Source organism: Lampris incognitus, chromosome 17 (assembly GCF_029633865.1).
Source record: "Lampris incognitus isolate fLamInc1 chromosome 17, fLamInc1.hap2, whole genome shotgun sequence".
NCBI classification, from domain to species: Eukaryota; Metazoa; Chordata; class Actinopteri; order Lampriformes; family Lampridae; genus Lampris; species Lampris incognitus.
This window is the reverse complement of record NC_079227.1, coordinates 17,279,819-17,296,953: the sequence shown is the minus strand read 5'-3', so window position 1 is coordinate 17,296,953 and position 17,135 is coordinate 17,279,819. Positions and strand designations below refer to the sequence as shown.

General features: G+C 44.7%; 1 protein-coding gene across 1 annotated transcript in view; it reads left to right on the top strand.

Annotated features, from left to right (window-relative positions):
- The window catches only part of LOC130127421 (rho-related GTP-binding protein RhoN-like), a 52,166-nt gene extending 38,624 nt beyond the window's left edge, over window positions 1–13,542 (top strand). The window contains exons 3-5 of the mRNA XM_056297052.1: window positions 3,091–3,200; window positions 8,877–9,011; window positions 12,475–13,542. Of these exons, the coding sequence (XP_056153027.1) occupies window positions 3,091–3,200; window positions 8,877–9,011; window positions 12,475–12,729 (500 nt within the window). The 3' untranslated portion in view covers window positions 12,730–13,542. The remainder of the gene's footprint in view (window positions 1–3,090; window positions 3,201–8,876; window positions 9,012–12,474) is intronic.
- The last annotated feature ends 3,593 nt before the right edge of the window (window positions 13,543–17,135 follow it).

The following is a 17,135-nucleotide window of genomic DNA, read 5'->3' as shown; positions in this document are numbered from 1 at the left end:
GAAAGACACTGTTGGACCTCGAGAGTCCGTCCACGTGTTGGGTGAAGGTCTCCATTACCAGCAGCTAAGTATTAAAGATCAGGTTTGACAGTAATTTGAAGTGTGTGATTGGCACAGGTAGCACATTTTTAACAAACTTGCTTTTTTTTTCATCTTGTGAGGATATTATTGACAGAATACACTGTCTCGGTATGATGCAGAAACTCTCTGACAAGACAAAACATCAATTTTTCCTAAAACTGCTGTTAGCAGTGACACTCAAGCATTTGCAAAATTTAAACCGAAAGCAAGACCAAAAGTTGAATTCCCTAGTTCATCACAGCAGTTAAGACGCCAAGCTGACACGGTAAAGCCATGCCACAGCTGCTACAGCTGGCTCAGCAGTGCCTGTGGACATGCGCTGAAGCTGAGGACGCCATGGGTGGTTCATGGGGACTATTAGGAGCCTGTGGAGGAATACGGAGCCTTTGCAAGGGGCCCGAGGACCCCGCCATGTGCTTAATGGAGAGTGTATGCTCCAACCTCACATTGTAAATGATGCAGCTGGAGATTTAAACCCGCCTTCTGCTTACCACTCATTGCCATCAGTCGACAATGAGGGTAACTCTGGTTATTAAGGGGTAATGTGAAACAGTCTTCACATGCAAGGAAACCCCATTATGCACAGTAGACTGAGGGCGCCGCACTGAAACAGATTTTGAAGAAGTTAACTAAAGATAGGCAGGTGGTACAATGAGAGATAAGACTTGTGCTTGGTTAAAGGGAAATCTTGCAGATTTTCAACCTTATTTCTATGTGTAGCTGGAACATCTCTATTAAGTGATTACGTTTCCTTTATTAATCTCCTTGGGGAAATTCAGTTACTGCAAATTAACCCATCCTAGCTGTGATGGGTGTTGCTAGCAGCAGTGGGCTGCCGCCTTCATGCTGTGCCCAGGGACCAACTCCAGTTCTTCTTTCCATTGCCTTGGTCAGGGGCACAGACAGGAGTATTAACCTCGACATGCATGTTTCTTTTGATGGTGGGGGAAACCAGAGCACCCGGAGAAATCCCACCGCAGACACTGGGAGAACATTCAAATTCCACACAGAGGACGACCTGGGATGACCCTCAAGGTTGGACAACACCAGGGTTCGAACCCAGGACCTTCTTGCTGCGAGGCAACAGCGCTAACCACTGGGCCACCTTGTCACCCCATAATATATAATATATACAATGCGTGCCAATGTTGTCTATATTGCTGTAGCCTTGCTATAGCAAACTAGCTTACCTCTGCCATCTAGTGACATCAGTGGGTTGGCTGAGATGTTCATTCTCTGTTCTCCTCTGTTGAGAAACTGTCGCACGACAAATCCTGGTACATGCAGCCAATGTAGACCAGCTCTCTTGGCAGGAGAACGTCCATTTCTCTGCAAAATGAATTGCACCGAAGAGGTTCTAGTTTGAAAAGACTAGATAGACCACCAACACTTACTGGGTGTGCAAATTGTTAGCGGCCAAGTTTACCTTTGAAGTAGGAGAAGTCCGTCCTTTCTTTCCAGCTCTCCTCTATCGAGACCCCCCCCCCTTTTTTCCTTATTTGCAGTCATTGCATTTTCTTTGCCCCCCTGCCCCGTCCTCTCTCAGAAACACCAGTATCTGCTCTCCAGTTCACCTTTCTTCCACCCGCCATTTCTCCTCCTCTCCACTCCAGCCTCATTCTGTTCCACTCGTTTCCGGCCGCTTCTTCTTCTTCATCCATCTCGATCATCCTTCACCTCTCATTCCATGAATTGTCCTTCATTTCTGTCTGGGTTTGAAGTTTAAAGGTTTTTTTTTTATTCTTTAAACAGAATAAGGGGAAAAAAATAAACTTAATTAAAACCAAAGCGTATGTTGGGGTGTGACAGCGAGTGCGCGCGTGTTTGTGTGTGTTTGTGTCTGTGTTATCATGAGAGAAAGGTCCAGGCTAGGGTTTGTGGTGTTCCTTTGTGGTTTTATAAAATGTTTTGTGAGGGTGTGATAAATTCCTGTATGTGTGTGTGTGTGTGTTTGTGTGTAATCATCATGTACATGTGTGAAACCCTGGAGCAGGAATTAGTAAGAAAGACAAGACAAAGAAAGGTTGTGGCCTTTAGTTTGACATTTCTCACCGTGTAAACGTACATGCACACACAGACAGGCATCCCTGTGCAAACACCCGTGTGTATTTTGCGTCGGGGCCTTCTTCACCGGGACAGCACGGCTGAACAGGCGTAGATTTTGCAGCTTGTGACTCATACAAATGATGTTCCTGCGAGTATGTTGATGTTTGGAGTTGAAAGGTAGAATGAAGCGCTAGTCTAAGGGTGTTTGGCACAACCCACCCCGGTAACACAACTAAAAATAATATCAACAAAAACTTGATTCATTTTCAGATGCATTATATGTGAGGGCAAAAACATTGTGAATTTCTAGTGTGCTGTGTTGTGTGTGGATGTGTGTGTCAAAGGCAAAGGGTAAATCATGTCTCTGCACATTCTTTCCTCCAGCAGATTTTTGTTAAATTGTGAAAGCCTTGTGTATGATGACAAAGGAATGTAGTATTGGTGACAACAATGGCAACCGGGGGGAGCAGGGGGACTTATTATCAACTACGGCTAGGAATGTGTCCCTTCAGCCAGGTCACAATGGACAATTCAGATAGAGGGCCCCTGAAAAAAAAGAAAAAAGAAAAAAAAGCACCATTCTGAAATAGCAGATGAGTCTTTGTTTGAGTCATTCATTACACATGTCGAGGAACTTATTCACGGCTATCAGACCATAGACCCGGGCTTGTGCACGAGGCCCGGTCTGTTCATTTCCTCAGCCAATAATCGCACCCACGCACTGCCATCCACAGTAAAACAGATGCACCAAGTGACAGCAGAATAGGTCAGTCAGTGCATAGTAATTTCATTTTATTATAGTTATTACCGCGTTAAGTGCGCTGTATTGAGTCATGTGGTGACAAAAAAAAAATCGGATCAACTCCCAAGCCTGGATAGTATCTGTGAGTGTAATATACATGTATTAATCCAACAGAAAAGCCATGTCAAGTCTGTTTGTGTGTCTGGTTTTGATCCCCATAGGTTCGGCCTACTACGACAACGTGCGGCCTTTAGCCTACCCAGATTCGGATGCTGTGCTCATCTGCTTTGACATCAGCCGTCCGGAGACGCTGGACAGTGTGGTGAAAAAGGTGAGTGTCACGCTAACACAGATGTAAACGTGATCCTGTCACCTGATGTTTCTAACATTGATTTTGCTGTTTTGGGTATTTCTATTTTCCCCCTTAGACAGACCATTGAAATAGGGCTTGTGTGAAGGGGTGACTATGTTAAAGAATCGTAATTTCTTGTTAAATTACAAAGTTCTGCGGGCATCCGGGTAGCGTAGCGGTCTATTCCGTTGCCTACCAACACGGGGATCGTCAGTTCGAATCCCCGTGTTACCTCTGGCTTGTTCGGGCATCCCTACAGACACAATTGGCCGCGTCTGCAGGTTGGAAGACGGATGTGTGTATGTGTCCTGGTCACTGCATTAGCACCACCTCTGGTCGGTCGGGGTGCCTGTTTGGGGGGAAGGGGGAACTGGGGGGGAATAGTGTGATCCTCCCATGTGCTACATCCCCCTGGTAAAACTCCTCACTGTCAGGTGAAAAGAAGCGGCTGGCGACTCCTCATGTATCGGAGGAGGCATGCGGTAGTCTGCAGCCCTCCCCGGATTGGCAGAGGGGGTGGAGCAGCAACCGGGACAGCTCGAAAGAGTACATCTGAGGAAAACAAGGAGGAAAAAATCCCCCCCCAAAAAATTTACACAGGCCCAAGGTGGGCCAAAAAAAGAAAGAAAAAAAACGTATCACCAAATCATGCCATGTCACATTTTATGGAAGCTTTTCCAAAAGTTGCATCATGGTTAGCGATGTAGTTCACATAACTGAGGAATTAGTGACTCTACAAATGGGAAGAGGAAAAGACTTAGCGAGGATTTTGGTGGATCACAATGACGAAACCTTGGACAACCGCAGGTATTCATTCACCTTTGAGCCCTGAGAGACAGAGACCATTTGAATGCATGCCAAACTTCCAATGTGTGGGAACACTGGTGTAGGGCTGTTTTGAATGTGTAGGAATTCCTGCTGTCAGCACCGTCTTTTGCCAATGACATAATCACTGCAAGACAAAAACCCTCAATCCTCTATGACGGACAAAGTCTCAAATCTACTGGGGGTCCACTTGAGAGCTAACTTGAACTTTGACCTTGTGCGATGCCATTATTATCCCTTGTTAACTGTGATGAATACATCGCCCTCACAATGCGTGCGTAGGATGCCAATGTGACATGCAGGGGGTCACTTCTCAAACCTTTGATGGAAAACAAAAGGCTTCAGGCTGCAGGAATTTCACACCTAAGCGCTCAGATACGGGTGTTTGGGACGACCAGTCTTTGAGGTTAGTTATGGCGGTGTTGATAATTGTGTCGTATTTTCGGGTACATTTTCCCTTTTTTTTGAAAAATGTCCCTCGATCTGCTAGGAACTGTTCGTAAACGTCGTCCTTATAATACCAAATACTGTTCTCTTTTTGCCGTTCGGCCAGTTCTCACATCTGTCCTAACCGCCTCGTGCCCGTCGAGTCTCCTTTGAGAAAGGCCATCTTTTTCTGAACGTTGGGCCTCATTCGTCAATCGTTCGTACATACAAATTTGTTCTTACACACCCATGGAATTTTTCAGCCCTCAACTAGGTCTGATAGGCAGCAGCAAAGCCTGATGGTGATTTGTAATTCCTTCCCCCTAACATCTATTGTCTACCTCTTGCAACGAGCAATCATCCATCCTTGCAAAGACATCAGCGTTAGGTAATTGGTGTCTACATTCAGGGGTTACCCAGGTGCTACACTGGCCTCCAAGACAAACCCCAGGGCTAAAAAAATCCCATGGGTGTATAAGAACAAACGTGTACGAACCATTGACGAATGAGGCCCATTGCCTCTTAAGCTGTAAAAGTACCCCTTGATGCAAGATGGTGTTTCTTTTTCAACCTCCTGTTCTCTTTATCCCAATGTTTCTCGAATCGCATGGTTTAAATCTTTCACATTAGACTCTCTGCATCGCTCTCTTTTACCCAGCAATCCCCTACCTAAAATGTTATCCCCTCCTCTGCCTGGCTCTCACCTCTGGCTCTGCACCTGGCTCCCTTGTCAAACCCTTTTATTTTTCACAGTTTCCTGTCTAGCTACCTGCCAATACCCCCCCCCCCACACACACACACATGCGCACACACACTCTGTCTCCATCATCCATGTGCTCTCTCCTGTCCACTATTTGCCTGTATGAATGCTGTGAAACTTGTTAAATGTAAAAGTTGTGATTACCTCATCTAATCCTTGAGGCTACTACTGGGATCCTATGAGGACTTGGCAGCCAAAGGCCAGAAGCTTAAATACATCTGCAGATACATATGACAGGAGATGTGGGACATGTGCACGTGCACACGCGCACGCACACACACACACACGCGCACGCACACACACACACATAGTGTGGGGGACGTATATAAGGGAGTGGTTTTATAATACCATATTATAAGGTCTTACCAACTCAACTCTACTGGATGGAGCACAGACAGGAGGTGTCAGACAGTAGTAATGTAAAAACAATAATTATCACAAGACGACTAATGTACTATTACTTAAGAGTCGTAATATGAACACACACACACACACATTTTTTACACCACGTCAGAGCCCTGCTGGTATATTGAGAGCGGTATTTTGAAAAGCACAGGCTTTGGCAGTAAAAGATTTATCCTCTCCTACACATCTCAAGTGTGCTGAAGCCATTCCCAAATCAAACTCTTCAGTTTCACACAATGAAATACTTGCCGCTACAATTCAGTATCGATAGAAATGTCAAAAAAAAAATTTTTTTTTTAAATAAATAATAACAAGCCTCCCATTCATCTTTTGATAAATCAGACCCGCGGCTCCGACAGCTCACATTCTGCTTTTTATCGAGGACAAAACTCTTACCACGTCTTACATTAGCACAAACAATCGCTCACTCTTCCCATGAGTCTTTCTGTGACTCATCTTAATCGCTGCTAGTCAACAATTACACACCAGTTACCGCAGCTCGGTGCAAAACACCACAACTTGCTGGAGTACCCTAACAACAGTAATGTGGGAGAGAGGGCGTCTTTGTGCTGGGGAAACAATCAGAGACACAGTGCTCAAAGTGGTCGCCTCGCCGTGGCATGAAGAGATAATGAAAGCGGTCTCAGAGAGAGACAGAGTGAGAGAGCCACAGAGATAGAGATACAGACAGAGATAGAGACAGACAGACAGAGAGATAGACAGAGACAGACAGAGAGATAGATACGGACAGAGATGGAGAGACAGAGAAACAGACAGAGATACATACATTTTAATGGATCAAAAGCTTTGGCAACACAGATGAACAATTTGTCATGCCAATAAAGCGAACTGAATTGATACAGACAGAGAGATAGACAGAGAGACAGAGCTACAGACAGAGAGATAGATACAGACAGAGATAGACAGACAGAGAGAGAGAGAGAGATGGAGAGACAGAGATACAGACAGAGCGATAGAGAGATACAGACAGAGAGCAATAGAGACAGAGAGATACAGACAGAGAGACAGTGAGATACAGATAGAGAGCGATACAGATAAAGACAGAGAGATAGAGTAAGAGATACAGTGAGAGAGAGACCTCTGACCTTTAACCAAGTCTTTAATGACCCAATTTTTCATTCACATTAAGATAACAATATTAACACACATACTCATATATATACACAGCGAAAACACAACAATCCCCATACACAGTAAAAACAAAAGATACAGACCTTCCCTTTCTTTCAGAGAGATAGAGACACAGAGAGAGTTTTTTTATTTTTAAAAGACCTATATTTACATATTTTCAGGAAAAAAACAGTTTCACGTTACAAAAAGGACACTTTTGGGATTGTGAGATTTAAAATATTCACAAATGCATTTACCGCAAAACTATGAGAGAGAGAGAGATACAGACAGACAGAGAGAGAGAGAGAGAGAGAGAGAGAGAGAGAGAGAGAGAGAGAGAGAGAGAGAGAGAGAGAGAGAGAGAGACAGGGCAACAGAGCAACAGACAGATACAGACACAGAGAGAGATAGAGAGACTTAGAGAGAGATAGAGATACAGAAACAGAGACAGACATAGACAGACATACATGAATTTGAGAGAGAGAGAGCGAGAGAGAGGACGTCCTATAGCTTAAGTTGTGTCTACAATGTCTCATGGGTGTTGTCTGACTATGCTGTCTCTTCGTAGCATCCACAGTGGTGTCTTGTTTTGTCTGTTTTCTGCACCCCCGTGAGCTCATGGTGTACAGCAGCTATGTGAACGGCCACATTGTAATACGTTCTCCCTTTGTGGTCCGCCGTCTCAGTGGAAGTGAGGGACGTTTTTTGTCGTCGCAGGATCATGATGTCAAGTGTCTGTCCAGTCTGTCTGTCACGAGTTAACACGGGGAGATGAGGCAGCGGTTATGTATGAGGGTCTCACATATCAAAAGAGCTAAATTCAGCTTCACATATTTCACAATAATTGATGAACGCACCCCGTTTGCTTTGCCTTCTCTGCCAGTGAACCTCTATTTACCACTAAGTCGCAACTGCCTACACACCATTCATACCTATGGGTAATTTATAGTCTTCAGCATGACTAACATGCATATCTTTAAGCTGTTGGAGACGACTGGATTCCCCCGAAGAAACAACATGTGAACACAGAATAAATCTGATCACATTATGAATGAATGTCTGGATTACTAACAGCCGGATGTGAATGGGAATTTTGTGTTTTACTTGACAGGATACCGAAAATATGTTTACACAAATTCAGGTAACTGCTGATAATGACTGTACGGGGTACAATAAAATAGAGTCCAGTAAGAAAGCTTGTTTAACTGCATCCCAGGCAAGCAACTGTTTTACATAGGATGATGTAGATGAACACACGGAGAATGATGTTAATGATTTCAGCTTTAAAAAGGATGTCAGTAAACAACAACAGATCGAGATTTTAAAGTACCCTTCTCAACCTTGTCAGCTTGTGATGTCAGATTAGCATAACCTATTAGAGAAGCCCCGCAAACCACATCAACCTCTATTTACCCATAATGGCAGGATGGCCTAGAAATAGTGGCGGCACTGTTGCCTCACACCTCACAGCAAGAAGGTCCTGGGTTCGAATCCTGGGGTCATCCTCTGTGTGGAGTTTGCATGTTCTCCCCATGTCTGTGGTGGGTTTTCTCCGGGTGCTCCGGTTTCCCCCACCATCAAAAAGACATGCATGTTAGGGTTAATGCTCCTGTCTGTGCCCCTGACCCGAGGCATGGCAAGACAAACTGAAGTTGGTCCTCAGGTGCTGCACGGCAGCTGCCTACTGCTCCTAGCTACACAGCTAGGATGGATTACATGCAGAGCGTAATTTCCCTATGGGGATTAATAAAGCATATTAAAAAAGATAAATAAATAAACAGGCTGATCCGTAACTGAAAGATCGCTGCTTCGATCCCTGGTATCGACAGGAGGGCTGTAAGCTGGCGATTCGAGGGTGGTTGGTATTATATCTACGGTGCCAACCATGTCTGCCAAAATGCCCTTGATCAAGGTGGTCAACCCAAAAAACTGCACCGTGGTCTACACGTGGTCTTAAGAAATGCCTATGTGTAGGTATGTATAGATAGGTGGAATATGTGAAAAGACAAATTTCAGTGGGCCTTGTGTAAAACGGACAATGAAGTACTCCTCTTGTAAGCGATATGAGCCTCGTGTGTGCTGATGTGTCATTCTCCATTGATCCACAGTGGCAGGGCGAGACCCAGGAATTTTGTCCAAATGCCAAAGTGGTGCTGGTTGGCTGCAAGCTGGACATGAGGACGGACCTCAACGTGCTGAGGGAGCTGTCCAAACTAAGACTCATTCCTGTCACACATGAGCAGGTGAGCAGATTCAATTTGATAGAGCTGGTTTTTTAATGGATAGACACTCCTCTCAGAACGGCCCAATCCACATTTGGGAACACAAACACATCTTCCCAAAGGAGACGGGGGATATGGGATATGACATGGCTTCAGATCTTATCAGTTTTTTTCAATCAATTTGGAAAATCTTTTTTTTTTTTAATCACCCATCTCAAATCTGAACCAAAACATCCGTCATTACCAAATAAACCTTTTTTTTCCCCCTTTGGGCAGCACAGTGGCCCGGTGGTTAGCACTGTCACTTCACAGCAAGAAGGTCCTGGGATTGAACCCTGGGGTTGTCCAACTTTGGAGGTCATCTCAGGTCGTCCTCTGTGTGGAGTTTGCATGTTCTCCCAGTGTCTACATTGGGTTTCCGCTGGGTGCTTCGGATTCCCCCACCATCAAAAAGACACGCATGTTAGGGTTAATACTCCTGTCTGTGCCCCTGACCGGGGCATGGCAAGACGAACTGGAGTTGGTCCCCAGGCGCTGCACGGTGGTTGCCCACTGCTCCTAGCTACACAGCTAGGATGGGTTAAATGCAGAGCACAATTTCCCCACAGGGATTAATAAAGTATATCAAAATAAAAAAAAACCTTTTTGTAAGTGACAGCCTAACCATTCTTCTGCTCTCGTGTAATTACGATGCATCCCCGATCGACACACATCAGTGATGTAAAATTGAATGAACTTCCTACTCATGGATCCAAACCAGGAGGCACAGCACATGCAAATCAAACAAGTGGCAAACGTCAAGGATAGTCAGTAATGTGCTTTTCAAAGGAAATGGATTGACAGAATCATCACGGATGAGCAACAAGTTTTACAAGAAGCAAATATTAAATGATGTGTGCAATGTGAGATGAAAGAGAATTTTTATTTCGGTGTCGGTACTGGAGATGTGTGATGATGCCAGGAAGAAAAAAAATATTAAGTAGAGGGTAAAATGTTCACACACAGTCTAAGATGTGAAAAAACAGGGTTATGGCCGATGTAAAAGGGGCTGTAGATTAGAAAATCTGCTTTTGCTGTAAGGGCATTGCTTCACCTCCACTGCAGTTGCACCATCAGTATTATGTAAAAGCAACTTTTTGAAAGGAAACTACTTGTATATCAAGTCAGAGGACTGCATTAAAAAGACAGTAAGCCCTCCTAGGACTCTTGCAAATTTCCTTCTTAGCACATCACAAATAGACAGTGATGGAATGGAAGTGGATTCACCCAATTCTTTAGGGACAATGCTGTGAATATGACCTACATTTTACTCAACATAATTACTTACTGGGCGTGTATAGTATGGTAAAAATAAAATGTAAAGAGTGCCCGAGTAGCGTGGCGGTCTATTCTGTTGCCTACCAATACCGGGATTGCCGAATCGAATCCGTGTTACCTCCGGCTTGGTCGGGTGTCCCTACAGACACAATTGGCCGTGGCTGCGGGTGGAAAGCCTGATGTGGGTATGTGACCTGGTCGCTGCACTAGCGCCACCTCTGGTCGGTCGGGGCGCCTGTTTAGGGGGAAGGGGGAACTGTGTGATCCTCCCATGCGCTATGTCCCCCTGGCGAAACTCCTCACTGTCAAGTGAAAAGAAGTGGCTGGCGACTCCACATGTATCGGAGGAGGCCTGTGGTAGTGTGCAGCCCTCCCCAGATCAGCAGAGGGGCTGGAGCAACGACTGGGACGGCTCGGAAGAGTGGGGTAATTTGCCAAGTACAATTGGGGAGGAAAAAAAAAAGGGGGAGGAAAAAAAAAAGGGGGGGGAATAAAGTTAAATAAATAAATAAAATGTAAATGATGTGCATAGCGTAATCCACTCCAGCAACAGTTTCATTGCCTATATCAATGATTTGCTAGTATCTTCCTCATTAGACAACAGCCATTATTTTCCTTCCTTCTGTGCATTAATAAAACTTTTGAAATTGAGTTTTTAAAATGACGTTTAGTTCGGATCATAACCTTCCCAAATATGAAAGGCGACAGAGCAGAAACAGGTTGGAACTAAGCAAAGAGGGAGCCAAATGGTAAGGCATGCGATAAAACAATTGTTTTGTTTGTGTCTTGGAGCAGTGAACAGTGGCATACATGAATTTTAATAGCCTATTTTCATGTTAATGTGACCCCCCCATAACCCATTGTGGGCAAATTAATATTTCCTGTTACTTCTCAGCAAGCAAAAGTAGCAACCCTGACTTTCCTGTCAGCGGGGACATCAAAAAGTTGTGCAATTGAGATTTCAGGTGAGCCGCACCTCATCAACCAGATCGAGCTCATAGTTCACGAAGCCCAAAATCTAGTCACGCTGCATCGCCCACGCTCTCCTCACGGCCAAATTCCTCAAAATGTACAACTAACTTTGAGCCGAGCGGCACGCTGTGTGCTGTCCTGAATAAGCCCCATTCAAAGGGCGATGCCTGCCTCTAATGCAAATCAAATGGCAGCAATCATGAACTTCCTAATTCCGGCCACTCAGCCGACTGATGTGATCCCGAGGGGAAACCGGACAGACGCAGCGATGAACCGCTGATGACCCGTGCCTATCGCTGTAATTTACCCTCGGTCAAAATGGAGACCTGAAGCGCTGGAGTGTCCCCTCTAGCCGCGACACAGCTTCGGCTTTGTAATGTTTTTTTTTCTGAATATCATTGCGCGCCATATGGCTGGCCGTTATTTCCTCGCAGACCATGAAACAGCCACAAAGGAATGAGAGAAGAGACCGGAGAAACAGGCCGAGCTATCTCTGGAGAGATACAGACGCAGGGGAAGTCAGATTAGGGTAACATTTTTCGAGCCTTCCGTCCTTGCCCCCAGCAACATCTGCGAGTTGACCGAAGGGAGGCGTCGGCTAAACTGGCAGGAACCCTCTTTAGATTCCTCCTATCGAATTATAAGGCTGTCGGAGGAAAGGTAAGGGGAGTTAAATGATGGCCCTCTCACTGAAGCTCAGCCACCCCTGATCAAAGCTGGTGCTCATCAGTACTGGGAATAACCACAGCTTTTATGCTTTAGCCCCACAGTTGCAGAGATGGGGCTTAAATATTTCATAGCTGTGTGGGGATCTTTCTCTCTGTGCCCTGGTTGGATATCTTACTTCTTAAAGAGTCCAGGGTATCAAGAGGTGAACACTTACTGTAAGTGAGGTACCATCAGGGGCACTCACTCACTCTCTCACATACATACACACACACACACACACACACACTACTGATAGATTGTGAGCTGGCAACACTCTACTGAAATGTTCTTCATCAAAAAACCAAATCATCTTGATAACCAACTCTGACCAAAAGCAATAATGTAAAACGATCACAAATGGTAGCACACAACACTTTTTTGGCATTCTAACCCACATTTTCCATTATGTAAGGTTTTTTTATATATATACATACGTATCTGCTGAACCAACGGACTGACAATTTCGTCCCCCATTCTACATCTTTAGGGCACTAACTTGGCGAGGCAGATCGGAGCGGTGGCCTACGCCGAGTGCACCTCCAAGTATTCAGAGAACAGCGTCCGTGACGTTTTCCACGTCACCACCTTGGCGTCTGTCACCCACATCCATCGCCCCCAGCTCAAACGTACCGGCTCGCGACGTGGCCTCAAACGGGTCTCCCAGCAGCCGCCCCGGACTGAGCTTCATGAGCACCCGCCGCCCATTAGAAAGGACCGGGCTAAAAGCTGCGTGCTAATGTAGCGATGGAGAACACCCACAACCCAAGTGGATGCGCAGACGGAGATGTACAACGCTACAACATGAACTTTATTTATTGGTCAGTCCTTGTCAATTCTTTGCACTGCATAAAAAGGACAATGTGACAAACAAAAAAAAACAACAACAAAGAATGGTATGCTACCGAGTCGTTGGGGAGTCATCGGCAATGCTTTCATTGTTATCTTTCATTGTTGCCCGTTATTTTGCAATTGAGGGCTTTCCATTGTCGTGGCGATGGCTACTTTCTCGAACCCATTGAACGCCGGTAAAGGGACATGACATGGCCTTGGATGCAAAGTGGGTTGTGCCCGCCAATGAAACAAGTCAAAGTGAATGTGCGAAATAGAGAACCAAGTATATATATGTTTATTTGAGAGATTACGGGGTGTCTTAAAAGGAACCACTCCGAACATAAACTGGCCTTTGACCTCTTTTATCTCGTCCCGAAACGCCCTATTCTCTCTCAAAATGTCAAAACAAAGCACAATGTGATGCACACAAACTGTTAAGAGTCATCAGTTAATGTCAGGGAATGATTTGGTTGTTCCACTTAATGAGTTTAAAAGAAAGCTGTCAAGTGCAGAGAGAACATATATACATATAGTGGGCCGAGATGACACTAATTTTCTAAAACCACAAGTGCTTTTGAGATGGAGAATTGAATAATCACTCACCACATAATGCTGAAGTGTTGGGAAATTAATATTGTTCTGATTAACTACGTTGGACCTAAAGGCACGGAGGGACAAAAAGGAGTAACTGTTACGCTGTATATGTGACGCTGAAATAAAAGTAAACCTGCTCTGCCAAGTGGTGTTGAGTCTGTCATATCTAACGTATTCATTTGGCTGTCATCTATCACGCTGAACAACTCCAGCGTATTTAGAGGGGAAAACCTAATTTTCTCGAGGAAGGGCTGGCCTTTGATACATCCTTTTGTCTTGGCCAGAATTTCTCTCGTGGCGTCTCGGTTCACTGGAGCAGAGAGTACAGTAGTTTCCAGCTCTGATCATTTCGTATGAAAAAGACAATTTTTCTCTTTGAAAAGTGTTTTCTGTTGGGGGAAGATAGAACATATGACTTTGGGGAAAAGGGTACGCTGTGCTTCCAATCACATCTCAACACTGCAAAAAAAAAAAAAGAAGAGGCATCCGGGTAGCGTAGCGGTCTATTCCGTTGCCTACCAACACGGGGACTGCCAGTGCGAATCCCCATGTTGCCTCCGGCTTGGTCGAGCGTTCCTACAGACACAATTGGCCGTGTCTGTGGGTGGGAAGCCGGATGTGGGTACGTGTCCTGGTCACTGCACTAGCGTCTCCTCTGGTCGGTTGGGGGGCCTGTTTGGGGGGAGGGGGAACTGGGAACTGGGGGGAATAGCATGATCCTCCCACGCGCTATGTCCCCCTGGCGAAACTCCCCACTGTCAGGTGAAAAGAAGCGGCTGGCGACTCCACATGTATCGGAGGAGGTATGTAGTAGTCTGCAGCCCTCCCCGGATCGGCAGAGGAGATGGAGCTGAGTCTGGGACGGGTCAGAGAGTGGGGTGATTGGTCAGGTACAATTGGGGAGAAAAAAAGCGGTGAAATTCCTATATAAAAAAAACCCTGCAAAACAAAACAAAGATACCAAATAGGATGGTAACTAGGGTTGGGCATCGTTTGGATTTTAACGATTCTGATTCCGATCCTGCTTTTCGATTCCGGCTCTTAACGATTCTCGGTTCCCGTTCTTTGATAGGCGGGGTCAAAACAGGTCACATGCTTCTTTCACAGAAGAAACATTTATTTAAAAAAAAGGTTTATACAAGCCATTCTATTTTAAGAACGGATCATTCGTGTGAATGTCTCATTCTTATATTTACATTTACAACAACTGTCTTCATACATGAAGATGAAGAAATAAAGACACAGTTCTTGTTTATGTCTGTGAATGTTCTCATTCATCCAGGTCATGGTTATCCAAAGGAGTTGAATCAAGTGCAACTGGACTTGGTATACCAATATATACCAAGTCCAGTTGCACTTGATTCAACTCCTTTGGATACAGTTCTTGTTTAGAAAAATGAGCATATCTGCCTTCTCAGGCTGTATACGCGAGTGTTCAGCACAGGGGAAAAAACCCCATATCAGTATTTGCATACAGCTTATAGCAATTCGCTCATGTATAAGTTGTTTGCTGTCTCGCTGTTGCGAATAAAACAAACGTTCTTAATTTTCGCCTACCCAACTGCGAAGAGGTGCCGCCTGCTGTTTGCTCAGGGTTGGCTGAAGAGGACGCCGAGGCAGCAGATGGAGACCGGCGCAACGTGTCAAGCACGGTACACTGGTTAACCTGTACACCGTGTAGCGAGCGTGTTTGGCCATATTTGTTGTGCGGCCTCTCTTGCGCGACATAATTTTGCCACAGGCGTTGCGCTGTGCCGACCCACACTTCCGACCGCCGCTTGCTCTCGTCCATGATGGCGCACATTTGACTCGCGGAGGCGGAAACTACGGAAGCTGCATGCCGCCACCACGGAAGCTGAAACTAACTTTAGCGCGAGGGAAATTTATTTTGGAACCGATAGGCAGAACTGAATTTTGCCTTTAACGACTCCTTCGGAATCGGAATTTTGGAACCGGTTCCGTTCTCGATGCCCAACCCTAATGGTAACATTACAAAACACAAGCCAAAAAAAAACAAACCCCGAAAAACATTAAATTCACTCAATGCAGTACAAACACACCAAAAACATGACATGCACACGAAAAAAACTGGCCCCTTTGGAAAAGGCTAACACGTTTTAAGATAATAAATTTGGAGTTGCTAGCATCAAGACTCAACGTGGGATAGATTAAGTTATTCTTTAAATTAACAGCCGATCCCTTCACTTGCAGAAAAACGCATCTGGTGAAAAACACAAATATCAAGTGATGGGCTCTATGTTGCAGCTTTCAGCCCATCTTGAGGAAGGTGAGGAATGAATTCTAAAAGCGTCTTAGAGAAACTGCTTCAATAAGTCAAGCTGCTGCACTGAAGTAATGCAATCACAGAGAGAGAGAGAGACAGACAGACAGACAGACAGAGAGAGAGAGAGAGAGAGAGAGAGAGAGAGAGAGAGAGAGAGAGAGACAGACAGGGAAACAGAGAGAGACAGACAGACAGCAAGGTATGATTTGCCTTGTTGAGCCCCGTTAGCTTTCTGGTGGTCAGTAAACACATACTTATCTCTTTTATAGTCTGTGGGGAAATGACAGAGCGTGTACGTGAGCTGACAAGCAGGCCTGCACACCGTTCTGACTGCACCACAGACCCCTGAGAGCTCGCTCTTCCATCTGAGCTGATGCCAACATCGTGCATATGTAACTGAATTTTAGGCAAAACACTGCATCTTGATGTACAACATCAATTTGGGGTGTGAACTTGACTAAGTAAAAAAAAATGGTTGATTTTTTTTCTCTTTGCAGCTGTATTCATTTTGTTATTTCATGATCAGATAAGGTATCATCAATGCAACAGGGGTATTTGGAGGATTACCATAATGATCGACTGACACGATGATGCACTTATTAAAACTGTTTCTCCAACTCGCTGCTACTTCAGACCACATTATCTCTTCACAGCAATACCTGGCAGGTAAGATGACTTACAGTGCAAGTTGCCACCTTGGTCATTTAGAAATGGCATCTCAGCTCTGTGACAAGTGAATATGCAAGTGTTTAAAGGTGGACTAATTAAAAGACCCAACTATGTAAGAACCGTAAATCTCATCTACATGTAGGCTTTCTTGCAGTCTTACAGCCCATGAGTGCCAAAGAGGATAAGTAATTGACAAGTACTTGAAACTATAAGCTACAGAGTTAATTATAACAGCCCCTCGTTCTCAGGCAATAGCTGCATCAACTGTAAAATTATTAAAAAATTCTACAAGTCAATCAGATTGCAGAACTTTAAAGATAAGCATAATTGCCTTAAACATTGTGTGCAACATTTTCATGCGTTATATCCATATCTGCAGTAATTTCATCAGAGTTCTATATAACCGAAAATTAGATTTTATATGGTGCAGTATCTGGTGTGTATTATATCTTTATGAGTGTCTTCTCCTTGACAGTCCTGACAATCCTTTGAGCAACTGGGTTTGACAGGAAGCCAGAACTAATATAAAAATAGTAGTGGAAGTCATTCCATATACAACTCAGAATCACATTTTTTTTCATAGGAAACGAGTGGGAATAATGTTAGCTGGCACAATGATGATTGCGTTAGCTTGGAGGAAATATTGCGATTCAGATGTGCTCTGCAGTTTGGACCATGAAATGTTGACATAAAAAGCCTGTGTTGTATTTGACAGCCCCAGGCTACTTTTCATGGCCCTGTTGTGATCACAAAGCATATGCACACTAGTG